A 24265-nucleotide genomic window follows, 5' to 3' on the forward strand; every position below is an offset into this window, starting at 1 on the left:
TTTTTATAAGGCACCGATGGATTTCATGAATGTCCTGCAATATTCAAGTGGATATTAATAGAAATATTTATATCATACAATACCATTCTTAACTACCTGAGTTTTGAGTCTTCTAAGCATTGAAAATATATTATTTTCTAATTGTTGTTGTTAATTATTTATCACTGACAGTAGAACGAGATTGGAAACGTAATACACAATTACACACATGGGAGTGACTTTTTATTTCTGCATTCTTTCTAATCTCACCTACAATGAAATGGCCATTTCTGTCAGCACACGATGCTGCCAAGTTTCTTCCATCATGTGAAAACGTTATAAAGAAGCAGCCTACACGTCCTCCTCGAAATGACAGTAAAAGCTGGTTAGGAATACGACAAACCTAAAAGAAAGTAGCCCCAATAAATATAACAAGTAGAACATTTACCTTCTGCACCAGCAACAAGATAATTTTAAGAAGATCTTTAACAGTAAAAAAGATTTAATCAAAAATCGAATGGACCAAAATTGATAAATGTACGGGGAGTGGTGAATGGGGAACTTTGACTGGATGGTAGTGTAAAATGCAACTATAGTCAGCTTTACATTCCTATTGAATTTTAATTTAATTGTGTTCAATGTAGAGGTTAATCAAGTTTCTTTACCTGCCCGGGTAGTCTGGTCCATTTCAAAAGTTCCAACTTCTCAATATCAAGTTTTGACGAAATGCTTGCCTGTGTCAACTCAGATTGGAGCTCATTGAATGAAATAGCACCTTGCTCTTGCTGTAAAGCCATCATGGAACGTACAGAAGGATTTACCTATTTAGCAAATGCAGTGACTTTAGTTAAAGTACGCTTTTTATGAACTTCTAGAGCTGGTTCATAGCCAATGTTAAAGCTCTAAATTAGCTTCTACAATCAAGGAAACAATGGAAATAGCTACACCATTCAAATAGCAATAGTACAGCTTTGAATATCAGAGCACACAGTGCTATGAAAATGCAATTAACAGCAACTGTTAATGTTAACAACAGAAATTCTGCAGATGCTGGAAATTCAAGCAACACACATCAAAGTTGCTGGTGAATGCAGCAGGCCAGGCAGCATCTCTAGGAAGAGGTACAGTCGACATTTCGGGCCGAGACCCTTCGTCAGGACTAACTGAAGGAAAAGCTAGTAAGAGATTTGAAAGTGGGAGGGGGAGGGGGAGATCCAAAATGATAGGAGAAGACAGGAGGGGGAGGGATGGAGCCAAGAGCTTGGCAAAGGGGATATGAGAGGATCATGGGGCAGGAGGCCCAGGGAGAAAGACGGGGGGGGGACCCAGAGGAAGGGCAAGGGGTATAGTCAAAGGGACAGAGGGAGAAAAAGGAGAGTGAGAGAAGGAATGTGTGTATAGAAATGAATAACGGATGGGGTACGAGGGGGAGGTGGGGCATTAGCAGAAGTTAGAGAAGTCAATGTTCATGCCATCAGGTTGGAGGCTACCCAGATGGCCTCCTCTACTGTAAAGATGAAGCCACACTCAGGTTGGAGGAACAACACCTTATGTTCCGTCTGGGTAGCCTGACATAATTAAGCATTTCGATCGTGGTGAACAAAGTAAGGACAAAGTGAGTTTGGCTTGTGGAAGCTGATGAAGATGATGTTGAAGAGGTTTTGGCATCCCATCACCAAGAACTGACAGATGAAGAGCTGTTGCAATTAGAAGAGGAAAGAATAGCAATCGAAACCGAATGCAGTAGCTAAAGTGGAGACGTCCTGGAACTGAACGTGAAGCAACTGTGTGAGATTTTCGCTGCAATGATAAAGTATGACTTTAATTTTGAAAGGGTATGTAGGTTTAGGGGATATTTGCAGGATGCTTTGAGTCCTTACAAAGAACTGTGTGATAGAAAAATGTTCGAGGCTCAGCAGTCAAGCAAGCCTTCCACATCAGCCACAGCAGACGACGAAACTCGACCTTTGACATTGAGGCAGGCAGTAGATGAGCTGCCTGCCCTGATTGACGATGAGACGACACCCCCCGTGTCCCACCACCCTAAGCCCCGGGCCCCGGACAGATACTGTACCAATTCGCGGAGAATGCAGCGGTAGCCGGGAGGCACACAGCACATCTTTAAGAAAAAAGCCGAAATAAACATGCTAATTAATTAGATGCCGCCTAGCATGTAATTGTCGGCCCAGATCAGTGCCGATGCAATCGGCAATCGCCTCTGATCTGCGCCGACATTTGCGTGCCGGGCAGCACCTAATTAATTAGCATGTTTATTTTGGCTTTTTTCTTAAAGATGTGCTGTGTGCCTCCTGGCTACCCCTGCGCGCTTCGCGGCAATGTATTAGTCGGCGGCCTGGAGGGTGGGGGCCACTGCACCACCCCAACCTGCGACGACTCAGTCTAACACACCATCATCAGTCAGCTTGATGTCTTCCCAATTCCCGTAAGTGATACTACATTGTACATACATTATTTCTACTTTATATAGGCTGTGTATTTTTACGTGTTATTTGGTAGATTTGGCAGCTTCATAGTTTAAAGGTTACTGGAGAGCGCGGTTACGCCAACAGCGCTTGCGTGAGATTTTCTGTCGAGAGCGCTTGTGTATTTTCGCTGCGGAGATCTGTGCAGGCAATTGTTGTAGAGAAGTATTTCTACTTTATATAGGCTATGTATTTATCATATCATTCCTGCTATTACTATATGTTACTGTTATTTTAGGTTTTATGTGTTATTTGGCATGATTTGGTAGGTTATTTTTGGGTCTGCGAATGCTCACAAAATTTTCCCATATAAATAAATGGTAATTGCTTCTTCACTTTACGACATTCTGGCTTACGAACTGTTTCATAGGAACGCTCTATCTTCGGATGGCGGAGGAAACCTGTATTAGAAGTTCAAGATCAGTATAGAAAATGAATATGAAAGGTTTTACAGGTTGCCTTTAACATGGCTTTAAAATTAGAAAGTAATACTGCAAAATAAAATAATTTATTTAAAAGATACTCATCCTTTGGAGCCCTAATGGAGAAATTCATTTTGTGCTGGCACGAACTACACTATCAAAGCAGAAAATACTGGAATGAAACGAAAGCCAAACTGGCTTTGTCTTATTTAAATACACCTCTTGCCCATTTATAAATGAACTTAGCATAGGATAGAAAGCTTCTACAACAGGTAGTGCATTAATTTATATTCAAAAATAGTTAGACTGATTCAGGTAGAAAAGCTGCCCGAGAGAACATGCTTCCGATTTAATTAGTGGAAGTAATAAGTGGCTCTAAATCTCATCCTTAAATCCTATTAATGTCATACAAGTATATTATGTTTACAAAGATAAGTCAAAATCAAAAATTGTCCTAAAATGTTATTGATAAGTTAATTGAATTCTTTGATTTCCATATCTTTTTGTGAAAAGTTTTGAAGTTTCTTAAATTAGGACTCACATTTTGAGGTAGTCTTAAGCCTTTCACTGTAACATACAAAGTTGAAGGATAATGGTCCCATGGCCGTTTCTTCCACCATTCAAATACTTCAATGGAATTTGATAGCTTTTTGACTTTCGAAGGTGGATAATACAACTGCAGGCGGAGTTTTCCATCAATATTCAGCACCCCATTCGCACCCACCAGCTAAAGGCAACAAAACTGTCTGTTTAGGATCTACAAATCATCTGCATTTCTGGGTTAAAGAAAATAGCAAGGTTAAAAAAAAAAGTAAAGACACATATAGGCAAACAAACAAAGTACAGCCATTCAAATTTGAAGCATCCTTCTACCTAGCCCAGGTTAAAATCACAGTCTCACTCAGCAGTCCCTCCAGGATTGAGGATGGCCAACTTCAAAATAAGGGGCAGGACATGTATTGTAAGTGGCAAAGCACTGAGAAATGTCGATAAACAAAAGAAACCCCAGGGTTCAAGTCCACAGCTCCCTGAAATTGGCAGCAAAGTTGACAGGGTGTTCAAGGTGGCATATGGCATGAACACGTTCATTGATCAGGACACAAAATAAAACAGCAAAGAGATTACACTACAGCCTCACAAAACTCTGATTAGACTGCACATAGCATGTTGTGTACAATTCAGGTCACCACACTAGAAAGGATAACATTTGTGCTGGAGACAGTGCAGAGGAGATTCACCAAGAGGTTGCTTCAATTGGCAGACTTTTAGTTATGGGGCTTGGCTTTTTTCCCTGGAGCGAAGGCAGCCTAAGAGTGATCTGATGAAGGTGTATACAGTTAAGGGAAGCCTAGATAGGTAGAATTTCTGTTCCATGGTAGGAGTATCAAGAACAAGAAGGCATAGGATTAAGATGAGAGGAAGGAGTTTTAAAGGGAACCTGCCTCTAAGTAGAGGTGAAATCTTATTCTGATCACTGTAAGACATTTTGACAGACACTTGATTGGACAAACCATGCAAGAATATGAACCAAATAAGGGCAAATGGGATTAGTGAAAATAGGCAATAAGGTTGGGCATGGACTTGCTTGGCCAGTGCCTATTTCTGTGGTGTATGACTCTATTCTGGTTCTGTGAAGTCTGAGGTGATTGATAAGGCTATGGCTCTTAACAATTTTACTGATGCACCACAGGAAAAGTTCAAAGTAAATTTATTATCAAAGTACATATATATAGGTCACCATATACAACCTTGAGATTAATTTTCTTGCAGGAATACTCAATAAATCCATAGAATAATAACCATAACAGAATCAATGAAAGACCGTACCAACTTGGGCATTCAACCAGTGTGCAAAAGAAAAACTCTGCAAATAGAGATAATAAAACAACAAAAAGAAATAATAATAAACAAATAATTATTGAGAAGATGAGATGAAGAGTCCATAGGTTTTGGGAACATCTCAATGATGGGGCAAGTGAAGTAGAGTGAAGTTATTCCCTTTGGTTCGAGAGCCTGATGGTTGATGGGAGTAACTGCTTCTGAACCTAATGGCACGAGTCCTGAGGCTCCTGTATCTTCCTCCCGGTGGCAGCAGTGAGAAGAGGGCATGTCCTGGGTGATGGCTGGGGGGAGGGTTCACTGACGATGGATGAATGCTGCTTTCATGTTACAGTGTTTCATGCAGATGTGCTCAGTGGTGGGGAGGACCTTACCTGCGATGGACTGCACGGTATCCACTACTTTTTGTAGGATTTTCTGTTTAAGAGCATTGGTGTTTCTGTACCAGGCCGTGATGCAGTGAGTCAACATATTCTCTACTACGCAACCATAGAAGTTTGTCAGAAGTCTTAGAGGTCATGCCAAATCTTCGCAAACTCCCAAAGAAGTAGAGGCACTGCTGGGCTTTCTTCATAATTGCATTAGGAAGATTAGACCCAAAACAGGTGCTCCGAAATACCACCACCAAGGAAATTAAAGCTGCTGATCCTCCAATGAGGACCGGTTTCCTCCTCCTGAATTCAATAATCAGTTCCTTGGTCTTGCTGATTTTGAGTAAGGTTATTGTTATAGCAGCACTCTACCAGATTTTCAATCTCTATCCTATATGCTGATTCATCACCACCTTTGATTTGGCCTACGACAGTGGTGTAATCAGCAACATTGAATATGGCGTTGGAGCTGTGCTTAGTAACACAGTCATAAGTGTAAAGTGAGTACAGCAGGGTCTAAGCACACAGCTTTGTGATGCATTGTGCTGATGGAGGTTGTGGAGGAGATGCTGCCGCTAATTCAAATTGACTGGAGTCTGCAAGAGAGGAAATCAAAGATCCAAATGCAGGAGGAGGCATCGAGGCCAAGGTCTAGGAGCTTATTGATTAGTTTTGAGGGGATGATGGCACTGAAGTATACTATATGGATGCACAGTTCGGTATAGCAACTGCTCTGCTCAAGCCCGCAAGAAATTGCAAATGCAACCCAGTTCATCACAAAAACCAGTCTCTCCTCCCTTGACTCCATCTACACTTCCTGTCGTCTTGGGAAAGCAGCTAATAAAATCAAGGACCTTCTCCCCTCCCCATCAGGCAAAAGATTCAGAAGCTTGAGAGCATGGACCACTAGACTCAAGGACAGCTTTTATCTCATTGTTATCAGACTCCTGAACGGACCTCTGATATGCTAAAAATTAACTTATGATCTCCCACTTGACCTCATTATGGCCCATGTACTTTGTCTCCTTGCTCTGCAGTTTATCTGTGTTGGTAAGACTATATTCTTGATTATTTCCTTTTAGCTGCCTCTATGTTATTATGTATGGCACTGTCCATCTGGATGGCATGTAGAACTTCTTCACAGTATCATGTGGCAGTAATAAACCAATATAATGCACAGGTGGAAGAGGAAGTGCCTGACAGGACAACTGGTGGGTAAGTAGCATGTATAATGTATTTCTTCTACCTTTCACAACGTGCTCCTGATGCACAGACTCCATGTTCTCAGAACCATCTCAAGAGCTTTTGTTCCACTTTGAGTGGTCATCAGCAAGGGATTCCCAGGAATGTCAGATTTTGAGCAGAGGCCAGTTGGATATCCGAAGTGCGAGAAGGCGCAGTTCATTCAGGTTTGTCAATTGACTACATAAGGCATCGACTCATGGTTTGATGTTTTTGAGCAGTGGCCAGTCACCGATTGGAATTGACTGGCAAAAGCTCATTAAAATAAGGCAGGGGCAAACGGAGCAGCCAATGTTGGAGTCAACAGTGTTAGAGTAGGGATTTCGAGGCTTCAGCCTTAGGTAGGTAGATTCTTTTCCCCACAGTTTAATTTTTTTTGTCTTTATATTTCCTCAGTTAGAACAGTAGGAATATCAGGCAGGATAGTTGAATGCTCCTCTTGTGGGATGTTGGACGGCAGGGAGATGCCCAGTGTCTCTGACAACTACAGCTGGACAGAGACACAAGGAGGAAGGGGAAAGGGGTTAAACAGCCAGTGTAGAGTAACCCCTGTGGCCACCCCCCTCAACAACAGGTATACCACATGGGATATTGTTGGTGGTGGGGGTGGAAAGATGACCTAGAAGATGAAAGTCAAAGCAGTGAGGTCTCTGGCATTGAGAAGAGGGATTGGGGGCAGAAAGGGCAGGCTGTGATGACAGGGGATTCATTAGTTAGTGGAACAGAAAGAGTGGCTATAGATGAAAACAAGATTCCCAGATGCCAAAGTCCAGGATATCACGGATCAAGTCCTCAGCATTCTTAAGTGAGAGAATGAACAGCCAGAGATCATGGTCCATAGAGGTATCAATCACATGGGTAGGAAGAGTGGCAAGGCCCTGCAATGTGAGTTCAGGGAGTGAGGTGCTAAGTTAAGGGTAGTATCTCCAGGGTTGTGATCTCAGGATTAGTACACATGGGGTGCTAGTGAGGCCAGAAATAGGAAGAAATTTATAGTTTAATATGTGAATAAGAGTTGATGTAGGAGGGAGGGTTTAAGAGTTTTGGATCATTGGGCTTTCTTCCAGGGAAGGTGAGACCTGCACGTAAGAGACTGTTTACACTGGAACTGGAAGGGGACTATTATCTTTGTAGGAAGAAGGTTTGCTGGCACAACACTGGGGGGCTGGGGTTAAACTACAGTTGCAGAGAGATGGGAACAGAGCACCAGAACAGATAGTGGAGTGGTTGTGGAGACATGTTGTTAAGACCTCAGACAACTTCAGGAATCAAAAGACAATAGACAATAGGTGCAGTAGGCCATTTGGCCCTTCGAGCCAGCACCGTCATTCACTGTGATCATGGCTGATCATCCACAATCAGTATCCAGTTCCTGCCTTATCCCCAGAACCTTTGATTCCACTATCTTTAAGAGCTCTATCCATCTCTTTCTTGAAAGCATCCAGAGACTTGGCCTCCACAGCCTTCTGGGGCAGAGCATTCCATATATCCACCACTCTCTGGGTGAAAAAGTTTTTCCTCAACTCCGTTCTAATTGGCCTACCCCTTATTCTTAAACTGTGGCCTCTGGTTCTGGACTCTCCCATCAGCGGGAACATGCTTCCTGCTTCCAGTGTGTTCAATCCCTTAATAATCTTATATGTTTCAATAAGATCCCCTCTCAGCCTTCTAAATTCCAGAGTATGCAAACCCAGTCGCTCCAATCTTTCGACATATGACAGTCCCGCCATCCCGGGAATTAACCTTGTGAACCTACGCTGCACTCCCTCAATAGCAAGAATGTCCTTCCTCAAATTTGGAGACCAAAACTGCACACAGTACTCCAGGCGTGGTCTCACCAGGGCCCTGTACAGCTGCAGAAGGACCTCTTTGCTCTTATACTCAATTCCCCTTGTTATGAAGGCCAACATGCCATTAGCTTTCTTCACTGCCTGCTGTACTTGCATGCTTGCTTTCAGTGACCGATGTATAAGAACACCTAGATCTCGTTGTGCTTCCCATTTTCCTAACTTGACTCCATTTAGATAATAATCTGCCTTCCTGTTCTTACCACCAAAGTGGATAACCTCACATTTATCCACATTAAACTGCATCTGCCATGCATCTGCCCACTCACCCAGCCTGTCCAAGTCACCCTGCATTCTCATAACATCCTCCTCACAGTTCACACTGCCACCCAGCTTTGTGTCATTGGCAAATTCGCTAATGTTACTTTTAATTCCCTCATCTAAATCATTAATATATATTGTAAACAGCTGCGGTCCCAGCACTGAACCCTGCGGTACCCCACTGGTCACCGTCTGCCATTCCGAAAGGGACCCGTTAATCGCTACTCTTTGTTTTCTGTCAGCCAGTCAAAAGGTTGAGCACGGTTCAGCTAATGTCCTGAGCTGCATATATTTTAATGCAAGAAGATCTGTGGGAAAGACAGATGAACTCAGGGCATGGATTAACACCTGGAATTATGATACTGTAGCCATTAGTAAGATGGTTGCAGGATGGGTAGAACAGGCAGCTCACTATTCCAGGGTTCTATTGTTTTAGACACCATAGAGCGACGGGGATTAAAGGAGGAAGGGCCATGTTACTCGTCAAGGAAAAAGTCACGGCAGTGTTCAGTCAGGACAGACTGGAGAACTTGTCTAGTGAAGCCTTATGGGTGGAACTGAGTAATAAGAAAGGTGTGACCACATTAATGGGGCTATATTACAGACCACCCCAACCAGTAGGGAGATTTAGTGGAACAAAGAGTGATCACAAACTGTTGTAAGAAATAAAAAATTTGTTATAATAGGTGATGCTCCCATACTGTAAATGGACTAGATAGGATACATTATCAAATATGTTCTGGAAAGCTTCCTTAATTGGTACGTAGAAGCCACAATGAAAGAGTGCGTGATACTTTATCTGCTATTAGGGAATGAAACAGGGCAGGTGACAGCAGTTTTTGTCTGAACACTTCGCATCTAGAGATCATAATGCCATTAGTTTCAAAGAAAATATGGAGAAAGGTAGGTCTGGCCCACATGTTGAGATTCTAAATTGGAGTAAGGCCAATTTTGATGGAAAAGATCTGGCCAGTGTGGATGACTTCTCAAAGTGACTCTGAGAAGGCTGTGAAAGTTAAGTCTGTGAACAGGCATGGATGTTAGTTTAAGCCACACACACAAAATGCTTAAGGAACTCAACAGGCCAGGCAGCATCTAGAAAAAACAGTACTGTTGACATTTCGGGCCAAAACACTTCAGCAGGACTGGAGAAAAAAAAGATGAGTATATTTAAGAGGTGGGGGGAGGGGAGAGAAACACAAGGTGATTGGTGATACCTGAGAGATGAATTAAAGAGTTTGGAAGTTGATAGGTGAAAGAGCCAGAGGCCATGGAGGAAGGCTGGGGTGGGGGGGGGAGGGGGAAGAGGGGGAAAAGAGCGCCAGAGGGAGTCGACGGGCGACAAGGTGAGAGAGGGAAATGGGGATAGGACATGGTGAAGAAGAGGGGGGCATGGGGGCATTAATGGAAGTTTGAGAAATTGATGTTCATGCCATCAGGTTGGTGGCTACCCAAACGGAGTACAAGGTGTTGGCCACGTGGCTTCATCACGACAGGGACGAATGGACAAGGGAGATGCAGAGAGAGTGATCCCTGCGGAAATGGGGGGGAGGCGGAGAGAAGAGAAAGATGTGCTTGGTGGTGGAAGTTTCAGAGAATTATATGCTGGAAGCAGAGGCTGGTGGGGTGGTAGGTGAGGAAAAGAGGAACCCTATCCCTGGTAGGGTAGCAGGAGGATGGGGTAAGAGCAGATATGTGTGAAACGGAAGAGATGCTGTGAGGGCAGTGTTGACGGTGGAAGAAGGGAAGCCCCTTTTTTTGAAAAAGGAGGACATCTCCTTCATTCTAGAATGAAAAGCCTCATCCTGACAGCAGATGTGGTGAAGATGGAGGAACTGAGAGAAGGGGGTTGCATTTTTACAAGTAACAGGGTGGGAAGAGGCATGATCTAGGTAGCTGTGAGAGTCTGTGGGTTTATAATAGACATCAATGGATAAGCTGTCTCCAGAGATAGAAATAGTGAGATCAAGAAAGGGGCGGAAGGTGTCTGAAATGCACCAGGCAAATTTGAGCAACGGGTGGAAGTTGGAGATGTAGCATAGGAAAAGTGCAGGACGGTCACCAGAGTAGGCTTGGAACATAGACAATCCACGTAGCTGACAAACAGGCAGGCATAGCTGGGACCTATGCAAGTGCTCTTGGCTACACCCTTTGTAGGAATGAAGCGGAAGGAGCCAAGGGAAACATTATTTAGAGTGAGGACAAGCTCCATTAGGTGGAGGAGAGTGGTGGTGGAGGGAACTGGTTAGGTTTGGTGTCCAGAAAGTTTACTTCTCCTTCCCAACTGATACAGAAAGTTTTATGGGAAGAAAATTAGTGCTACTTTTTCAATGTCTTGAGGTGATTATATATTCAAAGTTTGACAAGCAAATAGCTAGACAGGAATCACCACTGTTCAGTAGACATTTAGTTCTTTGCTTAGTCTTTCACACACAAAAGCAAACGATGTAGTTTCTGGAGAAGGTGATCATTTCCATAAGAGACCATAAGACCATAAGACAAAGGAGCAGAAGTAGGCCATTCGGCCCATCGAGTCTGCTCCGCCATTTAATCATGAGCTGATCCATTTTATCCTATTTAGTCCCACTCCCCTGCCTTCTCACCATAACCTTTGATGCCCTGGCTACTCAGATACCTATCAATCTCTGCCTTAAATACACCCACTGACTTGGCCTCCACTGCTGCCCGTGGCAACAAATTCCATAGATTCACCACCCTCTGACTAAAAAAATTTCTTTGCATTTCTGTTCTGAAAGGGCGCCCTTCAATCCTTAAGTCATGCCTTCTCGTACTAGACTCCCCCATCATGGAAAACAACTTTGCCGCATCCACTCTGTCCATGCCTTTTAACATACAAAATGTTTCTATGAGGTCTCCCCTCATTCTTCTAAACTCCAAGGAATACAGTCCAAGAGCAGACAAACGTTCCTCATATGTTAACCCTCTCATTCCCGGAATCATTCTAGTGAATCTTCTCCGTACCCTCTCCAACGTCAGCACATCCTTTCTTAAATAAGGAGACCAAAACTGCCCACAGTACTCCAAGTGAAGTCTCACCAGCGCCTTATAGAGCCTCAACATCACATCCCTGCTCCTATACTCTATTCCTCTAGAAATGAATGCCAACATTGCATTCGCCTTCTTCACTACTGACTCAGCCTGGAGGTTAACTTTAAGTGTATCCTGTACGAGGACTCCCAAATCCCGTTGCATCTCAGAACTTTGAATTCTTTCCCTATTTAAATAATAGTCTGCCCGTTTATTTTTTCTGCCAAAGTGCATAACTATACACTTTCCAACATTGCACTTCATTTGCCACTTCTCTGCCCATTCTTCCAATCTATCCAAGTCTCTCTGCAGACTCTCCGTTTCCTCAGCACTACCAGCCCCTCCACCTATCTTCGTATCGTCAGCAAACTTAGCTACAAAGCCATCTATTCCATAATCCAAATCGTTGATGTACAATGTAAAAAGAAGCGGCCCCAACACTGATCCCTGCGGAACACCACTGGTAACCGGCAGCCAACCAGAATAGGATCCCTTTATTCCCACTCTCTGTTTCCTGCCAATCAGCCAACGCTCTATCCACGTATGCAACTTTCCCGTAATTCCATGGGCTCTTATCTTGTTAAGTAGCCTCATGTGTGGCACCTTGTCAAAGGCCTTCTGAAAATCCAAATATACAACATCCACTGCATCTCCCTTGTCTAGCCTACTGGTAATTTCCCCAAAAAATTGTAATAGGTTTGTCAGGCAGGATTTTCCTTTAAGGAATCTATGCTGAGTTCTGCCTATCTTGTCATATGCCTCCAGGTACTCTGTAACCTCATCCTTGACAATCGACTCCAACAACTTCCCAACCACCGATGTCAAGCTAACAGGTCTATAATTCCCTTTTTGCTTCCTTGCCCCCTTCTTAAATAGCGGAGTGACATTTGCACTCTTCCAGTCCTCCAGAACCATGCCAGAATCTATCGACTTTTGAAAGATCATCGCTAATGCCTCCACAATCTGCACAGCTACCTCCTTCAGAACACGAGGGTGCATTCCATCTGGTCCAGGAGATTTATCGACCTTTAGCCTATTCAGCTTCCTGAGTACTTTCTCTGTCGTAATTTTGACTGCGCACACTTCTCTTCCCTGCCACCCTTGAGTGTCCGGTATACTGCTGTCTTCCTCAGTGAAGACTGATGCAAAATACTTGTTCATTTCCTCTGCCATCTCCTCATCTCCCATTACAATTTCTCCAACATCATTTTCTATCGGTCCTATATCTACTCTCACCTGTCTTTTACTCTTTATATACTTGAAAAAGCTTTTAATATCCTCTTCGATATTATTTGCTAGCTTCCTTTCATAGTTAATCTTTTCTCTCTTAATGACCTTCTTGGTTTCCTTTTGTAAGGTTTTAAAAACTTCCCAATCTTCTCTCTTCCCACTAATTTTTGCTTCCTTGTATGCCCTCTCTTTTGTTTTAACTTTGGCTTTGACTTCTCTTGTCAACCACGGTTGCATCCTTTTTCCACTCGAAAATTTCTTCTTTTTTGGAATATACCTGTCTTGCACATTCCTCATTTCTCGCATAAACTCCAGCCACTGCTGCTCTGCTGTCTTTCCCGCCAGTGTCTCTTTCCAGTCAACTTTGGCCAGTTCCTCTCTCATGCCACTGTAATTTCCTTTACTCCACTGAAATACCGACACATCAGATTTCGGCTTCTCTTTTTCTAATTTCACAGTGAACTCAATCATGTTATGATCACTGCGTCCTAAGGGTTCCTTCACCTCAATCTCTCCAATCACCTCCGGTTCATTACACAATACCCAATCCAGTACAGCCGATCCCCTAGTAGGCTCAACAACAAACTGTTCTAAAAAGCCATCTCGCAGACATTCTACAAATTCTCTCGAGATCCAGTGCTGACCTGATTTTCCCAATCTACTCGCATGTTAAAATCCCCCACAATTATCATAACACTGCCCTTCTGACAAGCCTTTTCTATATCCAGTTGTAATTTGTAGTCCACATCCCTCCAGGCTAATTATTCCATCTAGTGTCAGATTTATTTGAAGGTTCCAAAGGGTATTTATACTGGATCTCAGTTGATGCTGGTCTCTCTGAGGCCTTTCCAGTGTATGGGAGAAATTCACCCAACACCCTCCACCCTTCTTGCCTGAAAAAGTTCAAAATAAGTTCTATTATAAAAGTACATATGTGTCACCATATACAACCCTGAGATTCACTTTCTTATAAGCATACTTAACAAATCTATAGGAAGAGTAACTAGAACTGGATAAAAGACTGCGCAACTAGAACATTCAACTGGTGCAGAAGACAACAGTGCAAAGGCAAATATAAATAAGTATCAATAAATAAAGCGAAGATAAAATGAAGAGTCCTTGAAAGTGAGTCCATTGGTTGTGGGAACATTTCAATGATGGGGCAAGTGAAGTTATGCCCTTTGGTTCAAGAGCCTGAAGGGTAGTAACTGTTCTTGAACCTGGCGGTGTGAGTCCTGAGGCAGACAGCAGCAGCGAGAAGGGAAGAGAACATTATCTGGGTGGTGGGGATCCCTGATGATGGATACTGTCTTCCTACAACAGTTTTCATGCAGATGTTCTCAACGGTTGGGAGGGCTTTACCCATGATGTGCTGCTGGTTGAATCCATTACTTTCTGTAGGATTTTCCACACCAGGTTGTAATGCAGCCAGTCAATACACTTTCCACAACGTACAGTGGTAGGCAAAAGTTTGTGCACCTCTGGTCAAAATTTCTGTTACTGTGAATAGCTAAGCCAGTAAAAGATAACCTGATTTCCAAAAGGCATAAAGTTAAAGATAACACATTTCTTTAATATTTTAAGCAAGATTCCTTTTTTTATTTCCATCTTTTACAGTTTCAAAATAAAAAAAGGAAAAGGGCTGGAAGCAAAAGTTTGGGCACCCTGCATGGTCAGTACTTAGTAACACTCCCTTTGGCAAGTATCACAGCTTGTAAGCGCTTTCTGTAGCCAGCCAAGAGTCTTTCAATTCTTGTTTAAGGGGATTTTCGCCCATTCTTCCTTGCAAAAGGCTTCTATTTCTGTGAGATTCTTGGTCTGTCTTGCATGCACTGCTCTTTTGAGGTCTATCCACAGATTCTCGATGATGTTTAGGTCAGGGGACTGTGAGGGCCATGGCAAAACCTTCAGCTTGCGCCTCTTGAGGTAGTCCATTCTGGATTTTGAGGTGTGTTTAGGATCATTATCCTGTTGTAGAAGCCATCCTCTTTTCATCTACAGCGTTTTTTTTTACAGACGGTGTGATGTTTGCTTCCAGAATTTGCTGGTATTTAATTGAATTCATTCTTTCCTCTACTAATGAAATGTTCCCCGTGCCACTGGCTGCAACACAAACCCAAAGCATGACTGATCCACCCCCGTGCTTAACAGTTGGAGAGATGTTCTTTTCATGAAATTATGCACCCTTTTTTCTCCACACATACCTTTGCTCATTGTGGCCAAAAAGTTCTATTTTAACTTCATCAGTCCACAGGTCTTGTTTCCAAAATGCATCAGACTTGTTTAGATGTTCCTTTGCAAACTTCTGACGCTGAATTTTGTGGTGAGGACGCAGGAAAGGTTTTCTTCTGATGACTCTTCCATGAAGGTCATATTTGTGCAGGTGTCGCTGCACAGTAGAACAGTGCACTACCACTCCAGAGTCTGCTAAATCTTGCTGAAGGACTTTTGCAGTCAAACGGGGGTTTTGATTTGCCTTTCTAGCAATCCTACGAGCAGTTCTCTCGGAAAGTTTTCTTGGTCTTCCAGACCTTGACTTGACCTCCACCATTCCTGTTAATTGCCATTTCTTAATTACATTACAAACTGAGGAAACGGCTACCTGAAAACTCTCTGCTATCTTCTTATAGCCTTCTCCTGCTTTGTGGATATCATTTGTTTTAATTTTCAGACTGCTAGGCAGCTGCTTAGAGGAGCCCATGGTTGCTGATTGTTGGGACAAGGTTTGAGGAGTCAGCGTATTTATAAAGCTTTGAAATTTGCATCACCTGGCCTTTCCTAATGATGACTGTAAACAAGCCATAGCCCTCACAAGCTAATTAAGGTCTGAGACCTTGGTAAGAATTATCTGAGAGCTCAAATCTCTTGGGGTTCCCCAACTTTTGCATGGTACTCCGTTCCTTTTTTCTCCACTCTAAAATTGTACAAAACAAAAATAATATATTAATCTTGCTTAAAATGTTGAATAGAATATTTCATCTTTAACTTTATGACTTTTGGAGATCAGTTCATCTTCTACTCACTTAACTATTCACAGTAACAGAAATTTTGACCTAGGGTGCCCAAACTTTTGCATGCCACTGTATCTACAAACATTTATCAAAGTTTCAGATGTCATGCCAAATCTGCAGACTCCTAAGGAAGAAGAGGCGCTGCCATGCTTTCGTTGCAATTGCACTTCCGTGCTGGGCCCAGACAGGTCCTCTGAAATAGTAACACCTGTGAACATAATTTGCTAACCCTCCCCACCTCTGACTCTCTGATTAGGACTGGCTAATGAACCTCTGGTTTCCCTCACCTGACATCTACGATCAATTCCTTGCATGAGAGGTGGTTGTTATGACATCACTCAGCCAGATTTTCAATCTCCTCCTATATGCTGATTCATCACACCCTTGATGCAGCCTATCATAAGCAAACTTGAACGTGACATTCGAGCTGTGGTTAGCCACATAGTCAGAAGTAACTTGAGTAGAGCAGCGGGCTCAGCACACAGTCTTGTGATGCATCTGTGCTGATGGAGATCACGGAGGTATTGCTGCCAATCCAAACTGACTGGGGTCTACAAGTGAGGAAATCCAGGATCCAATTGCACAAGGGGTATTGAGGCCAAGGTCCTGGAGCTTATTGATTAGTTTTTAGGGAATGATGGTACTGAATGCAGAGCTGTAGGCGATACAGCATTCCGATGTATGCATCTTTGCTGTCCAGATATTCCAGGATTGAATGAAGAGCCAATGAGATGGCATCTACTGTGAACCTGTTGCTACAGTAGGCAAGTTGGAGTAGATCCAAGTCGCCTCTCAGGCAGGAGCTGTTATGTTTTAGGTTCTAAAAACATTTCATCACTGTGGATACAAGTGCAACTGGGGATAGTGATTGGGACAGGACACCACGCTCATCTTGGGCACCGGTATAATTGAAGCCTGCTTGAAGCATGTGGGTACCACACACTGCTGAAGTGAGAGGTTAAAGATCTCTGTGAATACACCAGCCAGTTGATCAGCACAGGTCTTTAGTATGTGGTCAGGTACCCTGTCTAGTCAGGAAGCTTTTCATGGGTTCAGCTTCCTGAAGGTTGCCCGCATGTTGGCTTCAGAGACTGAAATTATAGGATCATTGGGGGATGTGGGAGTTTGCAATGGTTCCTCCATGTTCTGATGGTGAAAGTGAACATAGAAAGCATTGAGCTCATCTGGAAGCAAAGCCCTGCTTTCTCCCATATCACTTGATTTAACTTTGTAAGAGGTGATAGCATTCAAGCCTGCCACAACTATTGAGCATCCTTTGTTGATTGAAGTTTGGTCTGGAATTTCCACTGCCTGTGAGATGGCTTTCCAGAGATCGTACCTGGACCTCTTGTAATTTTCCAGGTCCCCAAACTTAAATGCCTCTAATCTGGCCCTCAGCAGATTTCGGATCTCATGGTTCATCCAGGGCTTCTCAATGGGGAAGACTGAATGATTTAATGGGGACACACTCATCTACAGCTGTTTTAATAAAGACCATCACAACCATAGTGTATTCATTCAGATATCTAGATAGGTGCTTGAACACGGCCCAGTCCACTGACCTAAAACAATCCGTAATCGCTCCTCTGCCTCCTGTGACCACCGCTTTGTTGTCCCAATCTCTGGAGCTTTGCACTTTAGCCTCTGCCTGTATGCAGGTGGAAGGACGGCAAGTGATCCAATATACCAAAATGCAGTCTGTGGCAGTGGTTTAGTATGTTAGGACTTCTTATACACTAGTGCTAATTGGGTAGGGTTTTCTTCAAACAAGCCTGGTTGAAGTCTCCAATGAGTTGAAATGCATTGGAATGGGCTGTTTCTTGTTTGGAGAATTGCACTGAATTGAATTGACTTTTATTTCTTACATCCTTCACAAAGATTCGGGTTAAATTCTTTACAATACGTCTCAGTCTGAATATATGATTTATAGTCATTTGTAATAAATAGTATGTACAATAGGACAGTGAATATTGCACAGAAATACAATTGTCTCTCTGTGAATTAATCAGTCTGATGGCCTGGTGGAAGCAGCTGTCCCGGAGCCTGTTACTCCTGGCTTTAATGCTGTGGTACCATTTCCTGGATGGTAGCAGCTGGAACAGTTTGTGGTTGGGGTGAATCGGGTCCCCAATGATCCTTCGGGCCCTTTTTACACACCTGTTGCTGTAAATGTCCTGAATATTGGGAAGTTCACATCTATTGATGCACTTGGCTGTCCGCACCACTCTCTTCAGAGTGCCGCGATTGAGGGAAGTACAGTTCCCATACCAGACAGTGATGCAGCCAGTCAGGATGCTCTCAATTGTGCCCCTCTAGAAAGTCCTTAGGATTTGGGGACCCATACCAAACTACTTCAACCGTCTGAGGTGAAAAAGGCGCTGTGCTGCCTTTTTCACCACACAGCCAGTATGTACTGACCATGTGAGATCCTCGGTGATGTGTATGCCGAGAAACTTAAAGCTGTTCACCCTCTCAACCCCAGATCCACTGACGTCAATAGGGGTTAGCTGTCTCCATTCCTCCTGTAGTCCACAACCAGCTCCTTTGTTTTTGTGACATTAAGGGAGAGGTTGTTTTCTTGACACCACTGTGTCAGAGTGATGACTTCTTCTCTGTAGGCTGCCTCCTTATTATTTGAGATTAAGGCCAATCAATGTAGTATCTTCTGCAAATTAGCAGACTGGAGCTGTGCATGGCGACAGTCAAGGGTACACAGAGAATCAAGGAGGGGATTCAAGACACAGCCCTGTGGGGCTCCTGTGTTGAGGGTCAGAGGGGCAGAGCTGAGGGAGCTGACTTTTACCACCCGCTGATGATCTGACAGGAAGTCTAGGATCCAGCTGCACAAGGCAGGGTGAAGGCAGAGGTCTCTGAGCCTCTTGTCAAACTTAGAGGGAATTATGGTGTTGAATGCTGAACTGTAGTCCAAGAACAGCGTTCACACATAAGCATCCTTCTTCTTCAGACGTGCAAAGACAGAGTGTAGAGCTGTGGCTGTTGCGTCACCTGTCGATCAGTTGTGTTGGTAGGTGAATTGTAGGGGGTTGAGTGTGGGTGGTAGCGTGCTGCAGATGTAGTCCTTGACCAGCCTCTCAAAGCATTAGCTTGTTATTGAGGTGAATGCAACTAGTCGCCAGTCATTCAGACATGTTACCTTGGTCTTTTCAGGTACAGGGACAATGGTGGGTGTTTTGAAGCGGGGGGGGGAGGGGGAGATTACAAATGTCTGCAAACACACCAGTCAGTTGTGCCGTGCACATCCTGAGTACCTGCCCTGGGGTGCCGTCCGGTCCCGCAGCCTTGCGACTGCATGGCAATGACATCATGCGGTGTCACGAGAGCTTGATTACATTCCGCCATTGGTAGTATGAAAACTGTGGTTAGGATTATGGAATAAAACTCCCTTGCTAAATAGAATGGACAGCATTTGATCATTACGTGTACAAGGTTGGGGGAAAAACACATCAGAGCACCAATGAGAATTTAATCATAAAACACACAGCTCCTCCTTTTGCCTTTCCCAAACCAGCAGTTTGGTTTATTCTGTAAAGTGCAAATCATTCTGGTCTGACTGCTGAGTCTGAGTCTGGTGTGCCTGGAGAAATCCACATTTCAATAATCCATACAATAAAACAGACTCTCGGTTCTCTTCCATACAGCAGTCCGCCCTCAGGTCCTCAATTTTATTCTCCAGCAAATGCACATTTGCCAAAAGGATGCTGGGTGGAGGCGGCCTCATCCTTCTACATTTCAGCCTGGCTTGGAGTTTACTCCCAAACCCCCGACTTGCTTTTGGCCATGGCAACGTAACTTTAAAGGTGCTGTGGCTGACTGGTCTGGGTTTTTCAGTCAAACGGGCATGTAGATTTGAAAATTCAGTCAAAAAAAATAACTGGAGCCTCCTTGGAAAATTTAATATGCAAATACAATTCTACAAGGGAAAAAATCTTAGCTGGAATACAAGATATTCCATAGTCAATAGTCAATTTTTTCTCTGCTTAATTTAATAAAATCTTTCTATGAATATACATAGAAATATACATCATTGATTTACAAGGATGTGGCCTGGAATGGAGAGCATGCCTTATAAGGATAGTTTGAGTGAACGCAGCCTTTTTTACCTAGAGCGACGAAAGATGAGAGGTAACCTGATAGAGGTATATAAGATGATGAGAGGCATTGATCGTGTGGACAGTCAGAGGTTTTTTCCCCCAGGGCTGAAATGGCTAGCACAAGAGGGCACAGTTTTAAGGTGCTTGGAAGTAGATACAGAGGAGATGTTAGGAGGAATGTATGTATGTATGTATGTATGTATTTATTTATTTATTTAATGCAGAGAGTGGTGAGTGCCTGGAATGGGCTGCTGGTGATGGTGGTGGAGGTGGATACGATAGTGTCATTTCAGAGACTCCTGGACAGGTACATGGAGCTCAGAAAAATAGGGGGGCTATGGGTAATCCTAGGTAACCTCTATGGCAAGGACATGTTCAGCACAGCTTTGTGGACCAAAGAGCCTGTATTGTGTTGTAGGTTTTCTATGTTTCTACATAATCTTGTTTTATAACAAGTTTATTTTTAACCACACATTACTCTGCGACGACACCGGTGCCAAGCTGTATGGGCCCTAATACCCTTCGTTTGGACAACATCAGTGGTGTGGAGAGGGGAGACTTGCAGCATGGGCAACTGCCGGTCTTCATACAACCTTGCTCAGGCCTGCGCCCTGGAAACCTTCCAAGGCGCAAATCCATGGTCTCACGAGACTAACGAATGCCTATTATTAATTAATTTTTATATTAGAGAAAAAGATAGTTTCAGTCTTCCCAGTTTAACTACGCTGGTTCAAGAGGTTATATGCTTATACCAGAATATTATATTGCCAGGCTATGCAATATCAAACTGTTAAAATATACTACAAATTATTATCCTGCATGGTGTGGAAAACTTCTTCGGGAGTAGAAACTGAATGGAACAAATCTTGCAAAGGACAACCAAAGAAATCTTGAAAACACTGGGTACAGCTCCCCATTATATCTTCAGAATGTGATTGATCAATAGTATCTTACCTTTAGAAAGGCCCAAGCAATCTTGCGCCAACCACCTTCGCTACTTTGAGTTGTGAAGTTGCCTTTGGCTTCATCCATACTTACAAACTCAAGGATCTAAAAGCAGTTTTAAAAAAAAATCAAATCAACACTGTAGTATTTTGTCTACATTTGGCTCAGAAATAAATGGACTCTTTAACCCTCCCAAGCTTGAAGCTTGATGTGGCGATTCTACTAATTATTTCTTTACACCTTTGCACCCTCTGCTTTAACGTTTAATATATAAATACACCCACACAGATCCAAACTTCAATCATTCTATGCAACAGATTAGCTGGAACTGGTTTCTTGAAATTACTACTAATTTCAAGTACTGGCGAAATAAATTTATGAGTTCTGCAGATGCAATTTCTTTTGTGTAAAGTATGGGATTTGATGAAGTAGGGAAGAGGTGTCACTATTCTTAAAAATACAAGATTAAAACAAGAAATTTATGACTAATCACAAATGAAATTAATTCCAGAGATGAGGGTCTTCAGTTACATGGTCTGGAGAAGTCTGCATTGTTCTCCTTTGGAAAAAAAAAGTGATCTGATAGAGAAACTTAATATCACGAAAGGTCCTGTCAGTGACAAGAGAAAAAAATATTTCCATCAGCAGAGGGGCCCAGAAGCAGGCAATTAAAAAAAAAGGTGACTGGTAAAAGAAACAAGAGGAGCACCAAGATCTTTTTCACCTTTAAAGCAGTGGTTGGAATCTGGAAAGCACTGTTAACAAAAAAAGAGAGGCAGACGAGTTTTTCCTTTAAATGTGTACTGAAATGAAACTGTAGAGCTCAGTAGCCTGCTCAGGGGAACTTCATGGGTCAAATGGCCTCCTTCCATGTTTTAACCCTTTAATTCTCCAAACCACTGCAGTCCAGATAAATCCACACTGTATTTCCAAGGTCAACTAATTCTTCAATGGTACATGAAATTGCTTACAATATTTTTAAGTGTTAACTACCTGATTCTTTGTATAGTTGTAGCACAATTTCTGCATTTTTGGAGATACAAATATACAGGTTATGCTACAATACAAAGTCCTAATGTAGAAGGGTGAAGTTTGTCATTCAATTTTATGGATTGCTTATTATTATATAAAAGCCAGTATCCTACTAGTCTTTTTTAGTTTTATGTCCTCCCATCCCCCAGACCATTCCGTAACATTGTACGTATTATGCTATCAGAGAAACTTATACGTTTCCTTCTATTCCTTCAGCTAATTTATTAACAAATAGAGCTCTTCACATTATCTTTCTGCATTCTGCCATTGTAATTCACTAACATGGGCAATGAATATAGTTCAATTACACAAAATTCATCCATGGCCATGTATGTGTGTTTTGGTGTAGGATCACGGGAAAGAGTCAAATTCAAAAGTAATAGTGTAGCTGTAAACTTTTCAAAATCTATAACAACACAAATGGTCATTAACATCAGGATTTTACAAGTTACCTGTGGAATCACAAGGGCGGGGAGACATAGCATTCATGCAACTTTCTATTGTTTATCTTATTCCCAGGAACCCCAATGAACTATCCAATCCATACAAAATCCTAGCTAAATGTGATGCCAAATTTATTCCAATATGCTTCCACTGGAGGGCACCAGAGCGACATAAAGAAATAATGGAAAAAGTCAGTTTGCCTCATTTAATTGTTTAAAATGGACTTAATTCAAGCGCAGGCTGTTATTTTCAAATAGAGGACACACGAAAATCATAGGGTAGTCCAAAACCAAAATAATGTAGAAACTTAAATAGCTAGAGAAAATACTGCAATATAGTTTCAGAAACCTGATTTTCTTTCTACAGAGATCTGCCTGGGAGAAAAACAAGCAGTAAGAAATAGATCACCTTGTCCCTCATGCCTACTCTGTCATTCAATGACAGTGATAAAAGTTAAAGGTGAAGTGTCTAAGGAAAACATGAGGAGGAACTTATTCACTCAGAGGAGGGTGAGAGTGTAGAAAGAGCTGCCAGTGGGTTAATTTCAACATTTTAGAAGTTTGGATAAGTACATGAATGGGAGAGGTATAGAGAGCTATGGTCCAGGTGCAGGTCAATGAGACTAGGCAGAATAATAATAATAAATTATTATTCGGCATGGACTAGACATGTCAAAGTGTCCGTTTTTATGCTGTAGTGCTCTGTGACTCAGAGCATGGAATATATTTTATCTCACTTTCTTGCAGATCACCTTAATATTCAAAATCTGTCAGTTTGTCTTGACTATACTAATAATCAAGGCATCACAGTCCTCTTAGTTAAAGTATTCCACACACTTCCCTCTGGAAGATATTTCTCAACTTCGTCCAAATGTCTGACCTCTTTCTTTGACCCATAATTCTAGACACCCAGGTCAAGCGAAATATCATTCCCCATCTATCCTGTAAACAGAGCCCTGTAAGAGCACTGAATGTTTTGGTCAGATCCCTCATTCTTCTGTGTACTTCCAACATAGGGTAGAGTTATACTGTGATTATACAGTGGATCTTCATCCAATTATCCAGTTCAGCACACCTAAAAACAAGACTGGTACCCAATCACAAAGAATTGCCAAACCTGGCATTCCAGATCAACTCAAACAACAGAAATTCTGCAGATGCTGGCAAGTCAAGCAACGCACAAAGTTGCTGGTGAACGCAGCAGGCCAGGCAGCATCTCTAGGAAGAGGTACAGTCGACGTTTCAGGCCGAGACCCTTCGCCAGGACTAACTGAAGGAAGAGTTCCAGATCAACTAGCATGATATTGGATAGATTGAACTAAACTCAAGATAAGTCTAATAAACAAATGTAAACTTTGCATTTTTGTATTTTAAAGTGATGCATTTTAGTATCAACTAAACTGTGTACATGCATCTACTGATGCCTCCTGGACACATCTTCAGTGATGCAACTAATTTTGATGTTAATTACTTTATTTTGGATGCCATTCCAATATTGATGGGCACAACTGTTTAAGTTAAACTCAGTTGTTAATTTACTCAATTCAGGGCAGAACAACATGCATATATCTAATTATCATCTAAAACTGCACATAGTATAGACTACCAAGCTAATATACAACTAAAACATTCAATACCTCAAAGATCAGAAGAGTACTAGACGAACTTATGGATTCTTTTAGGAAGTAACCAAATCGCTCATTGAAGACAAGTTGTTCCTCCCACACTGGAATTATTGATTTGTTTTTCCTAAAATCATAAGGTTGCGTCATGATCGGAAGGATGTGTTCCACATTGTCTTGCTCATAATATGATGTGACATGTCGATTGCTATCAGTGGGGAGACAAAAATAGAAAGCAAATGTTCTTAATTTTTCAAGCTTTCAAAAAGAGGGTTTTGCTCCGGCAAAGATTTAGAAAATAGATTCTGAACAGTTAACAATTAATAGAGATTTGGATTAACTGGGGCAGATGACAAATAACTGACATTTAACTACAGT

At 42.4% G+C, this 24265-nt stretch overlaps 1 protein-coding gene across 2 annotated transcripts in view; it reads right to left on the reverse strand.

Annotated features, from left to right (window-relative positions):
* The window catches only part of ahi1 (Abelson helper integration site 1), a 216059-nt gene that overhangs the window by 170713 nt on the left and 21081 nt on the right, over positions 1-24265 (reverse strand). For both annotated transcript variants that reach the window (XM_063040430.1, XM_063040431.1), the window contains 5 exons: positions 23903-24095; positions 20800-20895; positions 3426-3611; positions 645-800; positions 250-382 (listed from right to left, as the gene is read on the reverse strand). In XM_063040430.1, the coding sequence (XP_062896500.1) occupies positions 250-382; positions 645-800; positions 3426-3611; positions 20800-20895; positions 23903-24095 (764 nt within the window). The remainder of the gene's footprint in view (positions 1-249; positions 383-644; positions 801-3425; positions 3612-20799; positions 20896-23902; positions 24096-24265) is intronic.

Source organism: Mobula hypostoma, chromosome 2 (assembly GCF_963921235.1).
Source record: "Mobula hypostoma chromosome 2, sMobHyp1.1, whole genome shotgun sequence".
Lineage (NCBI taxonomy): Eukaryota > Metazoa > Chordata > Chondrichthyes > Myliobatiformes > Myliobatidae > Mobula > Mobula hypostoma.